The sequence below is a fragment of the Fundulus heteroclitus genome, chromosome 7 (genome assembly GCF_011125445.2).
Source record: "Fundulus heteroclitus isolate FHET01 chromosome 7, MU-UCD_Fhet_4.1, whole genome shotgun sequence".
In the NCBI taxonomy this organism is placed as follows: Eukaryota; Metazoa; Chordata; class Actinopteri; order Cyprinodontiformes; family Fundulidae; genus Fundulus; species Fundulus heteroclitus.
Genome location: NC_046367.1, coordinates 38,567,496 through 38,586,703, shown reverse-complemented (window position 1 = coordinate 38,586,703; position 19,208 = coordinate 38,567,496). Strand labels below are relative to the sequence as shown.

General features: G+C 39.5%; 1 protein-coding gene across 4 annotated transcripts in view; it reads right to left on the bottom strand.

Moving 5' to 3' along the window:
- The window catches only part of traf3ip1 (TNF receptor-associated factor 3 interacting protein 1), a 30,217-nt gene extending 11,591 nt beyond the window's left edge, over positions 1–18,626 (bottom strand). Inside the window, exons 1-15 of one of the 4 annotated variants that reach the window (XM_036139600.1) lie at positions 18,347–18,626; positions 15,476–15,544; positions 14,017–14,178; positions 11,833–11,961; positions 11,344–11,733; positions 11,184–11,261; positions 11,049–11,069; positions 10,848–10,871; positions 10,675–10,750; positions 10,447–10,470; positions 6,519–6,609; positions 5,917–6,003; positions 3,095–3,230; positions 2,982–3,018; positions 2,817–2,893 (exon numbers count right to left, since the gene is read on the bottom strand). In XM_036139600.1, the coding sequence (XP_035995493.1) occupies positions 2,817–2,893; positions 2,982–3,018; positions 3,095–3,230; positions 5,917–6,003; positions 6,519–6,609; positions 10,447–10,470; positions 10,675–10,750; positions 10,848–10,871; positions 11,049–11,069; positions 11,184–11,261; positions 11,344–11,733; positions 11,833–11,961; positions 14,017–14,178; positions 15,476–15,544; positions 18,347–18,469 (1,524 nt within the window). In that variant the 5' untranslated portion in view covers positions 18,470–18,626. The remainder of the gene's footprint in view (positions 1–2,816; positions 2,894–2,981; positions 3,019–3,094; positions 3,231–5,916; positions 6,004–6,518; positions 6,610–10,446; positions 10,471–10,674; positions 10,751–10,847; positions 10,872–11,048; positions 11,070–11,183; positions 11,262–11,343; positions 11,734–11,832; positions 11,962–14,016; positions 14,179–15,475; positions 15,545–18,346) is intronic. The other 3 variants (XM_036139601.1, XM_036139602.1, XM_036139603.1) reach the window with 3 other exon arrangements.
- Between the last annotated feature and the right edge of the window lie 582 nt (positions 18,627–19,208).

Sequence of the window (19,208 nt, the reverse complement as noted above, 5' to 3'; positions counted from 1 at the left end):
ATGTACTCCTCCTCCTTTGGAAAAAGGCGTTTTTCTTTAGTTTAAAAATCTAAAAAGTTTCTATATTATAAATTTGCCATTTTTAAAGGGCTCTGTAATTTTTTTACCTCAAGGGATAAAGAAAAAAAGTCTCTTTATATTGATATGGCTGCAGACCCTCGTTTTAAGCCTCTTTCACACATAAGTCTCAGTAATTTACTGGGACCAATTCCCTGGCTAATGGTGGAATGGATGTACCTAATATCACCTGCAGGTGGCAGTAATGCCAGAACTATAGCTTAAACTGATCAACCTCTTATGAAGAATTTCAGATGGAAACTACGTCTGTCAAACAGCTGATAAGCCGCAACAAACAATAGCTTCAGTGGTTAGCTTTATGAAAACTACAGAAGAAATACAATTTCTGTTAATTTCTCAGACAGAGAAGCGACTTGCAGACATCTAAAAGAGACTACGAACGTATTACCTAATCATGCAAATGTGTGCCTTACCCAGGAATGTAACGGCTTTAATCACACTAGAGCGTCTCGGTAAATTACCGGGTGTGATGTTAGGTCTTTACCCGGTAAATTTATGGGTCAGTTTTACCCGGTAAATCAGTTCTGATTGTATTCACACGTAATCCTGACCCTGAAAGAGGCTTAAGACTGAAACAAAGTATGAGGTATTTGTGGAAAAACACCTGAAAAGACTGAAAATGAGCCATCCTCGGGTCTTTTAAAATATTAATACTAATCAAAAACAGATCAACACAGAAATGATTCACTAGACACAGAAACAGCCTTCTTTAATGGCCAGCTCAGTCCTCAGACCTAGATTCTATATAAATCTCTGGGCTGAGCTGAACTACAGCATGAGAGGACCCAGGACTCTCGAGGATCCAGAGATTCTTTAAAGAGGAGTACGCTTTGAAAAGTTTAGGCTTTTTTCAAACCTTAGTCTGATTTAAAAGACTTTAAACGGCCTGGCTCCAGCCTGCTTACTGGACTTTGTTTGTCATCGCTCGGTAGGCTGGATAAGATATACTGGAGTTGCTGCATCAAACCCTTTCACTGCTGAACATTTGGTCAGACCACAGCAGTGGAACAGGCTTCCTGATCATATCAACACCTCTGCTTATATAAGGAACGATGAACTAAAATAACTACTAAAAATGTACTTTTCTGTCCATGATACTGGCTTTGTGTGTGCATGAATGCTTTTTTTTAATGACCTGATATTATAAGATTGTTTATGGGTGATGGGTGAGTGTCATATTGAACTCCTCCTGTATGTTTGCTGTTTTTATCTGTTGAATGTGGCATGAAGTTAAAATTAAATCGTGCCCTGTCAAAAGGACTGCAGATGCAAATTAGCCTTTGGCTAAGTCTGCTACAATGCATCAAATCGTAACATTTATGTTTTAATTGTATATGCTCCCATTTAAATAAATAAAGTAAAAAAAATACCTCACAGTTTGGGGTTTTTTTATGCGTGAATTTCTTCTTTTTTGATAAATAGCCAAATAAAAGGTTGGATTTTGCATCTTTTTACCGTGTGAGATTATCCTGCTGCAATAAAGGTTTAATTTAGCCGAAGGGTTTTCACACATCTTTAATAGGGGCGTCACTAGTTGAACTGAAAATGTAGCTACATTGACTTAAATTAGCTTTTTTTTTATTATATGTAAATGCAAGAGAGAAAGTGGTGGGGGAATAAACAAAAGGCCTAAATTCTTTCTCCCATGATTTACGATGCTTCCTAATTGAGCAGAGAACCTTGCAAAGCTGAAAAATTTTAAATACCTAAAATGTTGAGCAACCCCAAGAAAACAAGTCATTTCTGCTCCAGACATCTAGATGTGTGGATCAATAGTGTGTGTGGTCTGTAAGGGGCCATAGCTGCTTGCCTGGTTATTAGCCCTTCACCTTCACTGAAGGGGAACATTTTTGTGGTTTAGAGGCACCGCAATTACACCTCCTCCTCCTCCTCCACCTCCTCACTCCATTTGTTTACGTCTTTCTTTTGATAAAAGCCAGCATTGCAGCAGGTCTGTGGTTAAAATCCTGTTCCCAGGGAACAAAGTTCCCAGAAATAGAGGCCGACAGGACTGGTCGAGACGTCTGGAGACCACTGAGCTATATAATACACTGGAGTGCTAATCACCGTCTGTTTGAACGAATCGCTTTGAAGCCACCAGCCGCCATATTGGTACTCCCTATTTCCCCCCAGTAACTAGGGAAGATGTGCGCTACAGCATCGAATAATGAGGATTTTCTCATGTTCAGGGGGGGCTTAAGACTTTTAAAATGTCAAATGCCATATACTTTTATGTTATGTTCTAAAAATATCAAGTACTGAGAAAGTCATGTGCTGAAATATTTTGCATTTTATTCATTTAAATATATATGTTTAACATTTATAAATATTTAAATAACAATGTACAAAAACATATATTTACATATGTGTATACATATATATACATATATACATATACACATACTTATATATACATATATATATTTAATATGAATAACATGTAAAATATTTCAGCACCTAATTTCCTAGTAGTTGATAGTGTTACTACATCCACTGACTGTAGAATTACCTGTGAAATATTTTCACACAGTCAGAAAACTGCTTGTTGTTGCAACCAAATCCTGTGGGATTCTGTGAGAGTAGGGAGGAGCAAGATGGCGGCCAGTAACTTCAGTTTTTCGGCAAAATCAGCACTCCAGTGTATTATATAGCTCAGTGCTGGAGACCGACACACATGGGAGAACTTGGCCAATACTGCCATCTAGTGGAGAAACAAACCAATTATTTGAAATGCATACCTGTTCTTTAGATTTGAGTGAGGAGGGAGTCGATTCATAGTCTTTCTTGGTTTCAAGGATCTTCTTCACGAGTCCACCTGCATTATGGGAAAAAGATCAGCTCCCCAAAGCAAACAGTTATTTTTTTTTTCATTCCTCAAGAACTGAAGAAATCTAATCATTTACCATGTTTCTCGTCAGCGTCGAGTTCTTGCGCAGCTTCCTGTAACAGAGACGATTGTTAACAGTTTCAGGATTTTAACTGCAGGATCACAGCCTTGGATGTTTGTGTCACCTACTCTCGCTGCATCAGGAGCATCTAGAGGTGGGGGGACCGCCTCCACCACCAGGAACTGCTCATCGTCTTCCTCCTCATCCTCCGACACCCTCTTCCCGTCCATTATAATGGGAGCTGGGGGCTTGGCACTCGACAGCCTTAAAAACACGAGTTGTGCTGAGAACTTTTTAACTTCCATGTGACAGAGAAGCATTTTTTAAGCTCAATCGTTGCAGCATGCAGTTTTCTAACGGGACTGAAATCAAGGACAATACAGGGTGTGTTGGCCTAAACAGACCTTTATGAACAGTGTTTTGCAAAAGTATTCACACCCGCTGAACTTTTTCATATTTGCTATGTAACAACCACTAACTGCAATGTGTTTTATTGGGATTTTATGTGACAGAAATAGTAAAGTAGTGCATAGATAAGTGGAAACTGATAAATTCCTTTTACAAATAAAAATCTGAAGTGTGGTTGATATTTGTATTTAGTGTGGCCCTTGTACTGATTCTGGGCGCCCCCCAACCACATTTCAAGAACAGTTTGATTCATAAGCACAGGGGGCTGATGATGCAAATCGAAACTCTTTTTTAAAATTACGGCAAACATTATTACATAAAAGTAAAAAATCTTACTTTACTATTAAGTACAACAGAAAGTATTAATCTTTTTATAACCACACTTTTCACATTCTCTTTAATTTGATAATAATCAGATCAGAATCAAGTTTAATCGCGAAGTAGGTTTGCACATTCAAGGAATTTGACTTGGTGATGATGGTGCAGACAGAAATAAGAATACAATAAAATAAAGTAAAATTGAATAAAATCAACATATATATATATAGAAGTAATATACATTCAGTAGACTGTGCGTTATTTGTAACGCACAGTCTAAATAGGATCCATGACATTTTATTAGTCAAATGCAGACTTTGCTGCATTAAAATGTGCTTTGAATTAATTTATTTAAATTGTGTTTTCAAAGAACAGCTGACTAAAATCCTGTTCTTATTTTGCTAGACCAAAAAGAGTTCAGTTTATTATTATAATTATTAAAAATAATTTGCAAACTAAAGGGACCATCTTTTAATATGGCAAATAAACAGAACCCTTCTTTACCTGTGGATCTACAATGATTTACAAAGTAATCTCCAATGGAAAACCTGATTGAACTGTTTATTTCAATTTAAAAAGAATTATTTTAGAGCACGTAAAAAATAAACATTCTCTCTTTTTGGCCCCCCAGTTCCTTCGACTTGAATATTTCAGCCCATGTGCTGAAAAGTTTGGACACCCTTGTTTTAGATTGATACCCAAACAAACAAAAAAAAAAAGACAGAAGTACCCTTTGCAGTTTCTCACATATCCTGTAGGGGGCGCAGCAAACATTTGACAGAACATGTCCTGCAGGCAGTAGATGTCCACACCTAATACAGATTACAGAGCCTAAAAGCTGCGTTGGAGGGGCACAGGAAACAGGAGTGAGAAAAGTGTGGCTCCAGTCGATATCGTCGTTGCAGTGTTTTACTGACTATATTGTTGCTGCATGAGTTTGTAAGATCGTACAGCGCTGAATGCATTCCTCAGGATGAGAACAAAAAAATTATTTTTTTGTCACAGACTAGAGGAAAAACTAACTCCACGCATCACCGGCAAGGTGAAGGATGGTGTGGGGGAGAGTTCGTTCAGCAGGGACAGGGAATCAGACCAACAGCTGTTGGGATGGGCTCTAAAAAGCTTAAGATTAGAACAAAGGTTCCTCTAACCAGCAGAACAGCCATAGACATCCAGCCAGAACTAACTCTCTGGTGTCAGTAGATATATACAATATAGATATATACAACCAAAGACATGCAGGTGTGTTAGAAAATAGCCCTAAGCAAACGTATTGTGCTTATGGCTGTACAACTTTGCCAAAAATCTTAATTGTTATACATTTCAACCATAATTGCGATTTAATTTCTCTGCATTAACCACAAACAGCAAATATGGCCTCGAGATAAAGATGTTTGTAAACAAGGACTATTTAAAACAAGAAATGTAACTGTTTTTATTAATCAGAATATTATTACTATTCAAGAGAACAGTTTGTTGTGTTGGACATCAATCCTTGTTGAACATAAAGTGCAACCAACAAACAAGTCTATGTATGAAACAGTTTGACCGCTACTTAATGCTGTGGTGAGATTCCTGAGAGTTTCTGGTAAAAAAAAAGGGAAAAAAAAGTAGTGATTATATAAACTCTAAAACAAATAATAAAACTAGGTTATCTCACTGCTGCAACTCTCTTCCCTTCCATGTGGAGGTAAAGCCACTTTAAACACATTACTGACACCTAAAGGACGCATCTGATCCATTAATTGTTACATAAACAAAAATTACAGACCTCTGCGATTTGGAAATTGCATTTTTTTTAATTATGATTATATTGTAAATGTGATTAATTGTCCAACCCCAGTATTGCTGCAAACACACCTGAATGAGATAGTTGAAAACAGGGCAGTCTAAACGTTTTGTTATATGTTACGAGAGTCAAATGTACTTAAGGCCCAAAACGGAGGGCTAAATCATTCCTGAATTCCAGTTTAGGGGCCACACAAATTTAGTCTAGAAACAAATTTAGTCTAGAGGCCACACTTTGGACACCCCTGTTTTAAAGAAATCTGAAAAAGCTGTATTGGTTTACCTCAATGTCACAATTATGCACTACTTTGTGTTATACTACTACTATAACGTAAAATTATATTAATAAAAAGGAATGGAGAAAAAGTTCAATGGGTGTGAATACTTTTTACGCTGTAACAGGACAAACGCTGGTTAATTGGAACGATGAGGTCACCTCTCAGCTGGGGTCCCGTCAGCGTTGCTCTCTTGTCTCCTGACTCGAGGAGGCGCTGGCCGAGCGCTGCTTGGCCGAGCCAATCGTCTGTGATGGAAAAGGCAGAGAGGATAAACCGTTAAAAACACCAACAGCAGGTTTCCCCCTTTCACAGGCTGCTATTTTCACAACAACACAGAGATGTGTGTGAGATTGGCCAGATGTCTGGTTAGCTACAGAGCGAAGCGGACATTAGGAGGATAGCAGCGCCGCTCGCCAACGGTCAGAGTATTAATAACAGCTGCGGTGGCACAGCATCATAAACCATTAGTGACCCGCAGGAAGAAGACTTTGAAAATCCTCCAAGAGCTGGGAGCACATGTCAAAACAAAACTGCATCCAGTTTCATATAAACACAGAAATGCAAAGCAAGACTGCATTTAGACTAGATCTCAAACTGAACCTGTATTTGGAAAGCAAAGGAACGTATAAAAAGTCTATAATAGGATCACATTTAACCTTTAAATGGAAGCAGGATCAGCTTGGGAACTTAAAGGAAAGCACAAAGTCCAACGACAAAGAGAGTTATTGTTCCAGGTAGAGTAAATATTGGTTGTAGGCACCTAGACGTCTTGTCTGATGATGGCACTGAGGACCCTTCAGGGTCTCCGTTCTCCTGAGGGACGGGTCTCTGCGCTAACGGAACGTCTCCATCTGTGATTGGACGGTAAAGTAAGAGATTAAATCTGCACAGAAGAGCAAAGACTGGTTAACATCTTTAGACTTCATCAAACATGGCTCTAACAAAGAGCTACCAGTCTTTTACTGACTGAATCAGGCAACTGAGCTCCCTTTAAAACCTTCATTTGACTCTACGCTTGCTTTTTAAAAATAAATTAACATCTTAGATGAAGGGCATCCAAACTCTTCATCATGTGGGCCAAAATTCATCCATCTAACAATGTTAAATGTACGTCTAAAACCCTCTAGATTTATGTTCATCCTGCCAACTCGTATAGCCTGAGAGCCAACAACGTAAACATGTTACCTCTAAAAAAGGCTCTGTCCCTCCAGGCTTGGGGCCTGGTCAGAATACATGGGCGTGATCTGTTATGTGGGTGCTGCTTTTTCTCCAGGACAAGCTGGAGTTATTTAGATCCATGTTTAAAGTTATCAAAATTCTCATTATTATCTAGCATTTAAACTCTCACATGTGTCCTTTGAGTTTCTTCAGCGCCCAACAGATTTTCTGAAGGACTGAGATCTGTAAACTGTCTCGATGCTCAATGAGCCCCTGCTTGGCTGACATAACCCATCATCTGGTTTCTGGTTGACAGAAGAAGGCTCTTGTCCAGGATTTTGTGGTTCAGAGCACATCAATTGGGCTAAATTTGTCCTGTACCCTGAAAAAAGCTGATCATCGACCCACATAGCGGGTCGATGCCAAAGAGTGCCTTTCTTGCTCCACCTGAGCCTTCTCTGAACCTTTTACATGCTTGTTGGCTGACGTAAGACAGATCAGTACATGTGCAGTCTACAGCGGAGGGCTGCAGCATTTCAACCCTTCACAGCTGAGTGTGCTGATCAGATCTGAGTGTAACTGAAATGTAATAAATTTGCTTGTCTTGCAGTGCCTTGAGGTGATATCTGTAGTGTAATGGTGCTTGATAAATAAACTGAAATCTGGGTAATTGAGGGATTATTTCTCACCTTTCTGTAAATCAAACTAACCCAATTAAACAAGATCATGCGTTGAAGTCCAGACTGAATGTGATTAATGCTAATTCACCATATTGTCCCTGATGTCCTTTAACACCTATTTGGACTTACACAACATGATAGAGAGGTTGGAAAGGAGGACGTGAATTCTGTGGACGTGGTTTATAAACACAAGCAGACGCCTTGATTCAGTTTGTTATTGACTGATGTGTGTGGAGACATTTTGGATCTGTGGGAAACCCCAATTACATCTGGGTGGTGTGGGATTAAACACTAATTTCATTTAGCTTTTCACGTTACGTAACGTGTTTATTTCTGATTTTTTTCCCCCCTGGTTCATCTTGTTTCTCTCAACAGTAAAATGAAAGTGTGTTCCTTCCTCTAAGAGTTGGCCAGCTAACAAAATTAGCAGGAAACCATATCAAAGATTCCTCCTGGTGCCGAGACGCTGGATGCCCTGATGGCACAAAGGATCGCAGTGGAAGGACAGGATCTACCTGATCACAGCCACCAACACACGCTCAGGGCAATCAGTGCGAGCAAAGGGTAAAATATGAGACGAGATCAGACATGGTGATATGTATTCTTTAAATTACTGGTTAACGATCTACATTCTGAATAAACATTAATACACAATGCCAGATTTAATGAGATTCCATTTGACAGCAGGTTTAACTACTACTGGAGTCGTACGTTTCAAACATTCACGTTACACTGCAGACCATCTGGTTTCTGTTTGCTTTATAAACCCTTTTGCCCCCATCTGACTGCACACCCAGCCCAGTTTGGGTTTGGTCAGGTACGCTCAGACCAGTGAAGCAAAGTGAGGCATTGTGTTTGATGCTCAGCTTTTCAAATAAAACCTGAATAACTTGCTCGGGACGTTGGCAAAGAAAAAACCTCAGCTCTTAAAACGTCCCTGGTTCCTTTTGAATCACTAAAACCTAAACAAGTATTCTGACGACTTAAAGACTTAGTTAGCTGGAACCTCACATCAGTCAGACTGGAAAAAGGTTTTATGGAATGCGGTAATTGTTTTTATTTTTATTTTTTTAATCACAAGTCTGTTTTTACGCTTGATGTAAGGTGACCTTCAGTGTTAAGACAGGCGACTATAGATAAAAATAAAAATGTATTATTAACTAAAATAGCCACTAGGACGTCCTTGAAGATGTGGAGGTTTTAGTAAATTTAACTTCTTCGGTTTTCTGAACAGGAGAAACGTTAAATGGCTCAATCCTGCTGACTTACTGAAACCTACTGCAGTGCCTTGAAAAGCTTTAGTCATATTTCAATCAATCCCCCAGTGTGTTAGAGTTTCAAGGGATTTAAACACAAACAACAATATAGTGCATAAATCAAGTGAAACTATTTTTTAAATAAAACTGTATATAAACTGTATAAAAACTGTTTTTATATAAAAACTGTATATTTTTATATAAAACTGAAAACTGTGGTTACATTTTTTTGAAAGGCCTCAGAGGCCTCACATTAGTGAGGAACACAGCAGACAGGTCACAGATAACAGAAGGAGACGTCACTCAGCCGCGTACTGTTTGCAGACGTAATGGTCAATGTAATTGTTTCTAGGAGTGTTCAATAAAGTTTTGTTTAAAAAAAAACGTGAAAAACGCAGATGCTGGCCGGCGACTCTCCTTGTTTTTATTAGAAGGCTGTTGAGCAACAATATTAAGACCACATCATAGTGAGACAAAGTAAGGTAAGAAGAAAGCAGCACAGACTGTAGACTGGCCGAAGGTTCATCTTCCAGCAGGAAAACCCTGAATAAACAACCAAGAGCTACAAAGGAATGAATCGCAGGCAGGGTGAGAGCAGAATCTACCTGCAGTGGAGACTGAGATCTTTTTGAGTGGAGGGGACACTACTTAAAAACTCGTTTGACTTCTATAGTGTAGTTACTTGGAGAAGCACCTTGGAGAAATAGGTTAGAAAAGCTCATCAGGAGGGCCAGCTGTGTCCTAGGATGCTCCCTGGACCCAGAACCGGTGGTGGCAGACTAAAGGACTAAAAGGACCGCACTGATGGACAATGTCTCCCACCTCATGCATGAAGCTGTTGCAGAGCTGAAGAGCTCCTTCAGTGACAGACTGCTGCATCCTAGATGCACAAAGGAGCGCTATCGCAGATCCTTCCTCCCAGCAGGGGTTAGCCCAGCAAACTCAACAAGTCGTTTTTTTCCCTTTTATCCATTTTTTGTAGATAGTCTGTTGATATTTTTTAGGCTCAATTGTACGTGTGCAGTTTGTAAACTTTCAGGTTGCCCTACTCGTTTGCACTTTTCATTTAATTTCTAATTTATGCCATTTTTAAAAACTGGAGAGTATTTTTTTTGTGTGTTGTGGACTTTTTCCATCCGTTTCTGCCGATAAAGTTTTATTTCTCTGCTGTGAGACATTCAATGATTTTTCTATTCTATTCTATTATTTAGCTCAAAGCATGTTGATTGTCATTGCAGCTGCGATTTTATCGAACCTTGGCTCAACAAAGTATTGATCAGTGGGGCTAAAAACAAATTCATGCAACATTTTTTTTTATTTTGAAAAGGCCCAAAATTAACCTTTAGTTCAAAATAATCAATATAAACTACTTTGTGTTGGTTTATCAAATAAAATGGCAATAATTTGAATTCTTTTAAAAAAAAAAGTTCAACTGGCATGAACGTTTTCTCAAGGTACTGAGTAAATATGATCAAAACACATTTCCAACCCAATAACAGTATTGATACACAGACAGAAAGCTCCTTTTTAATGCTAAAACTGTTTGTTATAACTTTCAGGACAATGAGGCCCATGTGAGTGAGAAAACACTTACCTCCTTCACTGTCAGACTCATCTGCTGTGAGAAAAGAACGGTAAGGAATTACAAACTGAGGCATTAATTCAAGAGTAAAATAGAGAATAATTAACATTATGTCGGTCCTCAGATCATTTAAAGAAATCTGTTTGATTTTAAGTTCATTAAGCCTCACTGATTCTGCCAGCGGACTAGTAACCAAATAAAGGAAGCAGCTGTGTGGAGTAAAGATGCCAAAGCCTTTACCGTTATTTCCAATTTTGGGTTTCCTCCTCTGGCCTTTGGCAGATGAGGGTCGGGGTATTCTCACTGGACTGTCAGACTGTAAAACAAGGATAGAAACAGAAAGAGAACATATATATGACCAGAACGGGATCTTAAAATGTCTCCTCTCTTCTACAAGCATCTTAAGGTCCCACCTGATTTTCAACTACATCTGAGGGCTGAACGGACAAAGAGCACAGCAACACGGCTTCAGTTAAATCAAACACACAGAAGCATCATGTCGATCAATTAAAAAGAAAAATCTTACACCACTAAGCACAAATACCAGATAAACCAGCTAAAAGCCATGCATCACAAAGCTTTCTTCTCATTGAGTTTAACTCTACAAACTTTACCTCTTCAACTGGTTTTAGATCCTTAAAAGAACAAGAAGCGTGATGGAAGAAAGTGAGGGATTTATCACCTTTTGAATTATTTTTAAACAGGTAAACATGAAAAATGAGCAACCAAACAGAAGGCGAGTAACGTACGGCTGGCACAGTTTTGGCTGATTTGCTGCTCTGCTCTTCAGGACGGGCTTTCTGCTGAGCTTCCTCTGACTCTCTGACCTGAAGGTAACAACAAACACAACATGTGAGGAACTGCATTTATCTGCTTAATTAAAGATGTGCTGAAGCCTGGCTACCAAACCTTCTTGTTTCCTCTCTCCCCGCTTCTGTTGTTATCGTCCAAGTCTTTGTGTCGCTCTCCATCCTTCTCTCTGTCTTTGTCTCTTCGTTTGTCTTTGCCTCTGTCTCTCTCTCTGTGGGAGTCCCTCTCTCTGGTCTTCTCCTTGTCTCGGTCTCTGTCTTTCTCCTTGTCCCTGACGCGTCCCTTGTCCCGCTCTCGTTCCGGCTCTCGGCTCTTGTCTTTGTCGCGGTCTTTGGCCTGATGGTCCTGCTCGCTGCGGTGATGCCTGTCTGTGCGCTCGGGATCTCGGTGATCTTCTTTGTCTCGGTCTCTGTGTCGGCTCTCCTGCTCTTTGGACGGTTTCGGATCCTTTTGCTCCCGGCTGCTGCTGCGCTCTATCTTCTTCTTTTCCTGAAAATAATCAACGATTTCTAAGATTTTACAGAGCCGGGTACACATCAAGTTCAGATTAATTAGCATTACATGTCTTATGTTTGTACTGCGCCTCACCTCCTTGTCCAGCTGTTGGTCCCTTCCCTCCTTGTTTTCCTTGCCCTGAGACCTGGAGGTGCTCGCTTTCGTCTTCAAGTCCACCTTCTCTCCTGCGAGAACTCGTTTCACTGCTTCATCGCTGGACAACTGCAAAGCAAAAAGAAGCTCATTTGATCAAAAAGGAACGAAAGCAGGAAAAGCCCATAATTGGGAAAATAATTCCCAACATTTTAAAACAAATCTTTTAGCCTCACATTTAAATACTGAATCAGGAATAAAAAAGGTTCAACAATGCCACAAAAGGTACATTACAGAAGAGGCAATTATAATGTAAAAATAACTTGCCAATAAATTTTAATATGGTGAAACTATAAACCTGCTTGTTGCACATTGAAAATGCAACAAAAAAATATAAATTTCTGGTCAAAGTAACTGGAAAAACTAAATAAAGGCAGAAAACAACATATACTGTGAATTCCAGCAACAAATGTGAAAAACATAATGTGTATAACTTGTGAAAGTGACTGAATGTCAAAGTTAAAAAATATACAGATGACTTGAGGAGAAAACAAAATACTTTTATCTAAAAATAATGAAATGCCATATAAAAAGGCCTAAAGATACTTGTTACAATTCTTCCATAAATTCCTTTTTTATTTGAATTCTATTTGTCATTAGGAATAATTAATCTGAGGATCAACTGTGGCGATCCTCACAGCTCCATTCTCTGTCACTTGTATTTAATACCTGTATGTCCCTCCGTGCTTAAAAGTTCTACATGTTGCTTCTATGCTGATTTCTGTGTCCCTACATGATCAGAGCCCCTTGCAGTCACTGAGAAAGTCCATAATATCAGTAAGTTGATATGTCACAACTTTTCCCAGGTTTATTGCAGAAAAGACGAAGAGTTTATCCCAAAATGCTGACAAGCTTAGACTTTAACACTCAAATCCAGCCCAGGAGGCTAAAAACAACAGAGCAGGCTAGAAACCTGGATGTTTATATTGTATTACTGTATTTTTACTATAAGTGGCACTTTTTTTTTCATAGCTTAGCCAATCCTGCAACTTATAGTCAGGTGCGACTTATATCAGTTTTAAATGGTAATTAATTTTGACCAGCATGAACCAAGGAGTAAACATTACCGTCTATAGGTGCAAGCGGAAGCTCTGGGTTTGTGAAAATTATACTGCTCCTGTACCATTTAAAAATGTATTGAAACATTAACTTATAGACAACAAAAACTGAACTCATGTTTGTATGTTGTTTCACTGTTTCAGTTTGCATTCACGCAGCAGAGTGTTGCGTGGTGAAGCTTGAAGTGCCCAGACCACGACAGAAACCTGTTATTGGGCTATCTGTGGAGCTAATAGCAGCTAGCGCTAGCTTACAGCTCTGTGCTCTGAGCGGCTTACAACTTCGCTGATGCACGTGAGCTTTATGCTGCTCTGAAACATCCGTGTCGTACTGTTAGCTTAGCATGTAGCATCGTTACGCTAACGTTCTGATTTAGGCATAATTTTGACAACCTGTTACACTGAAATGCTCTGACGACAACTTTCCGGGTAAGAGTTGGTGGCTTGTTATTCTAATTTACCCCATTCATCCTCCCAGGTATGTTCCATATTATTCAGCCGATTGTGGATGCAGCTGTGTAACTTAATTAAAAAATAAATAAATTGCCTTACCTGATTAAATGTCAGTTTTTAGTCTTGGATTGTGTGAAATAAATTTCTAAATACATGCGACTTATAGTCCGAAAAATACAGATAGTTATTTATTTGTTTCAAATATGCATTTTACTGTTCGTTTCATTTATGTAATATGTTATTATAACATATTAATGTTTTTTGGTTTTTCAGGTAGTTTTTCTTTGCCTGTTCGACTGATTTCTGTAAAGCGTTTTTGTATGAATGATGACATCAAAGGTTTAACATAATCTCTAAAAAGAATAGACCTGAATCTCCAAGAACTGTTTACATCTACATTAAAGATCAGCTACCCCCTGGGCTTCAGCTCATCTGTTTCCACTCCATCTCCAGGGCTCAATTAAAACATTTTACAGTCCTCCCTTCAGGCAGCTGGACTGTTTTCTCAACAGTGTAATTTTTATTGAGAAAAATAACACCCATACCTTTTTATTCTGCTTCAATAACAATATTAAGATGTTTATTAGATTAGATTAGTGCAGGAAAGACGTACCTTGTGGAGGCAGCACTTTGCGATGGCCTGAAGCAGCTCGTTGGTTTTCTCGGGCTCATGGCCGGCTACGATCCGAGCAGGCTTTGCTGCCAGAGGCTCGCCGGACACCAACATCACAACATCGATCGCCTTCTGCAGGAACGTTATTTTGGAGTCCTTGTCCTGGAGCAAAATGAGAAACAAGCTAAAAATTATAGGCAATTAAAGCAGAAAGCCTGGTAAACGTTCCTGAAACAAAAGCTTATGTTTGTAAACACACCAGCGCTAATTAGGTTAATCGGCACCCGGTCAGTAATTGGCATGGGTTGTTGATCGTTATCAGGAAAACTGAGATTTGCCATCAAACCGTTTCTATGAATTAAAATCCTTTTAATGACAGAAAGTGTGAGACTGATCAGACGTGTGGAGCAGAGCACAACACAGCATTTCCCCTCCCCAACTTGTTGCTGTGAACTGCTGGTCAGCTGGCTGAGAGAAGGCTTCTACCCTTCAGTCAGTAGTTCTGCTTTAAATTATATTTAAAAGTAACCATAAATGCATGCTACATACAACATTATTATAACTGTAATAATCAATGTTTTATATTATAATGGCAACAATAAGAATATTTCTTGGTTTCGTTTTTTTTTTTTATAAAAGGCCGGTGGGTCATAATTTTTATTTGTTTTGGTTTTAAATTCTTTAATATAGTGAAAGTCTGAACATGTGGTATTTCTACAATAAATTATCATATTGTCAGAATCTGACGCCTGTTCCGTTGTATAGTCCTCAAAAGCAACAAAAAAGGAGGGATTCACAAAGGCTCTGTAGATAAAAAATGAGCAATCTAAAATATAAAATTGCACAGAATCTGAGGTGGATAACTTATTAACATTCAGAGAGAACAGAAAAAATAAGCAACAAAGGCAAAAAAACAACAAATTCTTTAAAATAAATCCATTGGATTCATTCAGAAGAATATAAATGGTTTTGAACTAGCCCAACTTCAAAATGTTTAAAATATTACAGACCATAAATATGCATTAAAAAGTGATGAGAAATTTTAATACGTATTTCCTAAAACATTAATCAATGACATTTATCTAAATCGCACTTGACTGCACAAACAGCATTTATTTAAGGTAAGCTGAGGAGCCGGTGCAGCTTCTGCGCTTGGTTTCCTGATCGGGGATCAACTTGCAAATGTCAGACCTGAGTTCTGACACCTGGATAAACGCTCCGTCCGTCACTGCCAGGTCTTCTCACCGCGTTTGGTTACTCAACACTCAGACAGATCAATGACACACAAGGAGAATCTCAAACGCACGAGCTCGCTTATCAAAACAACAAGCAAGCGCACACATTTAATTTAGCCACCATGTCGGAGTGCTATAAAGCAAATATTATACCAGTTCTGTGTATCAGCAGGTCAGAAGTAACAGAAAACTAAGAGAAAGACAACAAAGGTCAGCCAGCTTACCTTGACACTATCTGACTTCATTTCCTTTTCTTCATACAGGCCTTTCATAAAACCGGTGGTCCTGATGACCTGAAGGTTGGGAGAACCAGAAGGTTATTAGATCATTTCATCACTCTGAGTCTTTTATCTAAAACATCTTTTCTGTCTATGAGTCGACAGGCTGTTGGTCCCTGACCCCAACCCTCAGGGGAAGATTTAATTCACCTATTTATTGCCAAATTAGCTGTTAGTCACTGAGCATCTCAATGTGAAGATGTTGAGGACGCAAAAAGCAACATATTCATCAACGTTTGCCTGAACCTATAACAGATGTGTCAAAATTACTAGAGTTTCACCGTATTTGTGTCATTAAGACGTTAAAGCCCACCAGGCTGTGCGTTGTCGATGTGATGCAGCTGGTATATCATCACAGAGGAGAGCATTTGTAGAAGAAAATATAAATAAATCAACATAAATCATTGCTTCCAGCCACACTGACACACAAAAGCTGGATACAGAAGCGGCGGCATGTCATCCCTGCGTCCGCTTAGCTTAAGGTAAGAGTATTGCTTCAAACACAAAGATGGAGAGTTTAATATGAAACCTCGACACAGTTTCAGGTTTTTAGGCCAATTTTGCCTAAATGTAAAAGTTCCTCAGATGACTGAAACTAGATTTAGACATTCAGTAAATTCTTACTTTGAAATGAAGCTTAATCTATTTTTAGAGACATTAATTGAATGCTAACCGCAATGTGGCAGTGAGGGCCTTCTTGATGACATCACAAGAACACTGTAATCCACTGTGAAAGCATTATGTTTTATAATATAAGTCATTACCGATTATGGTACTGGCATAAAAATGAATGCATGTCACACAATTAGATAATATTTATTGCAGCCCCAGTGATTCTTTGCTATGCTAATATTACGCACAATGATATGGTGATAATAATATATTAGCTATATTTGGCCTTGTCCTGAATCATTTGCTGATGCGCTGTACTGGTCAGTGAGACGTTCAAATGTTGCGATAATGTTATTTAACCTAGACCTGCTTTAAATCTCCCCACAGCTCTCTCCCTCATCTCTGCCCTTAAGTCTTCATCATGTTCACTGAGGGTGAATTCGCACAGGGAAAGTCCTCTGTAATAGTAATAGTAATATCGCCTTTATTGTCATTGAAACATACATTAAAATGAAATTTGCTTTCTGCATTTAACTCATCCCCTTAGGGCAGTGGGCTGCCGTGTGTGGGGAGCAATCAGGGGTTAAGGGTCTTGCTCAGGGACCCAGAGTGCCGGCACTGGGGATCGAACCGGGTACTTGCATCTGGCTCCCTTGTTTGGTCCGGACCAAAAGCCGATTTTATTTTTTCCCCTCTGTGCCGTTTAGCTTTCACATTTTACTTTTTGCAAGTGAACTATAACTTGTAACTAAAATAAGGGACGACTGTTGCTCCCATTGGACAGAAACGACTACGGTGGGATGTAGCAGAGACCTGGAAATGGAGGAAAATCATGGAAATCCTGCTAGCAGCACCTTTGTTATGGATATATGTGCCGTTATTACAGCTGATAAATAACAGAGTAGCAAGAGCAGCTCATTCAGCGTAGGTTTTGGGACAGGATTTTGTGTCAGAGAATGCGTCCTGCAAGCTGAAGGAGTCCCCCAGCGTGCTGCCAGCAGCAACACGTCAGCAGGTAAGACCTGAGTACTACGTTACTGCAGCCGTGGCCTGTTGAGTCCAAAGACACATGGCATGTTTTCTGTAGTTGGCTCGGATCGGCCCGGTTGTTTGATCCACCAGGGCTTCTCTTCAGAAATGGATCTAACTTTCTTTGCGATGCAAGGGTGCATCTATTCTTAGTGGCGTTCCTGCTTCTGTTAGACTACAGTGATGTTGTTTATAACATCACATACCTGACACCCATCTGCATTATTAGATGCTGTCTATCATTATGGCTTCATGAACAACTGGCCATCATTATCAAGCCATAGACTCATGCATTGGTACATTTGGACTGGGCTGTTCCTGCCTTATTTATCCTCCTACATGTCACTCAGACAATCCAGTGTCCCTGTGTTCTCAGGATTTTATCTCCTTCAGTTAATACAACCTGAAACTGGGAGAAAATAAATCATTTTCTCTGGGACTATTTACATTTGTACAAATTAAGAGAAATCTTAATTTCCTAAATCGAACATTGTGATTATTTGTATCTTTCTGCCTATGCAACATTTGTTTGTTGCTAGTTTTTGTTTTCTCAAACCAGGTCTCTGTTGTTAATGGGATCTCAATGAGACAACCTGTGTGAATGAAGGTTGAATTAATAAAAAAATAAACTATTGAAACGTTTCACAGCACAGGGAGCTCAGCTTAAACCCACATTACCTAACAGTCCGGTTGGTAATAAGCCGCTGAGCACCAGCCTTGCCAAAGGTGAGGTGGGTAAATATACCAGACTAGTTTAGCTAACAGCGCTGTTAGTGCAGCAGTCATCCATCCGTGCAGGAATAAGTAGTTTATCCTTGTCAGGGTTCAGGTTGTGCCTAGTAACCGCACAACGTTGCTAGATGGGGGGCTAAAGCGGCAGGCAGGGAGCTAACACAGTCAAATATACGCAAATAAACGTTAATAACAGTTTTGGTTGAAAATAAAAGTGTCTTCCCAGCTTCTGTAAGAATTTTCGAGCTCACGGCTGATCCATCCTCGACCACTAATGCTGTTTTTTTTTTTTTGTATGCTAACTGTTACCCTTGACTGGTTCTTAGCCAGCCAAAGTGGCTTTTCTGTGGATTCAAGCCGGTCCGGAGAGATGGTAGAGAAGCTCTGGGCGCTTCGTGCATACGAACGGCGGCTTCAAACGTGACTTCGGCGTTTCAGGCTCACCTCGCTGAAGATGTCGTGAAGGTACCGAAACGGCGGCCTGCTCAGCAGCTTCTCCGTCAGCGGGGGTTTCTTTATCACTTTTCCCAGCGTGTCCTGAGTCTTCTTCACCACCGCCGCGTTCATGGCAGCGGCGGCACTTTCACCACAGAAAACCGAAGCAAAAAAAACTAACCCCGAACAGAAATACACGACTGCCGGCGGCTCTTTAGCCCGGTTGCTATGTCAATACACACCAATCCCACGGTCCATCGCTACGGTGAGGAGTGCGCATGCGCAAAGGGCTTACTGTCGCAATGCATTCTGTCTCCATAGCAACGGCTAACAGGTAGCTAGCTAGCTACAGTAACGGCTAAATTGTTTTTGCCGCGACACAAATGTGGAGTTTGCCACATTTTTGTGGCTGTAGGGTTTGTGTGGAATATTGATATAAATTTTTATTTACTATGAAAAGTGACCAGATGCATATTATTTTATGTGTGTGTTTTTTTTTTTTATTCTAAAAGAGGGGCAGGCGTGCTTACCTCCAAAGAGAAAGATGCATCCATTACTATAATGATTATAGTGTTGGATCAAGATGGAAGAACATTCAATAATCCATAACCCCTTTTTTTATTATTATTAAGAATTTCAAAGGTGATACGTTCAACTGTTGTACAAAGTGTTCAGAAGTTTCCAGGACCTACTGAAAAGTTCAAGGTTCAAGGTCTAAATCATTTACTTGTCAACATGTTTCTGAAATTAGTGCCTCAGGGCCCGCAGCGTCCTTAAAACACAGAGGAGAACACAGAGTAAAGAATAAAAATAGAGGCAACAGCAGGTATGCTGTATGTATTGATAAAAAGGGCATTTATATCTGTTTTTT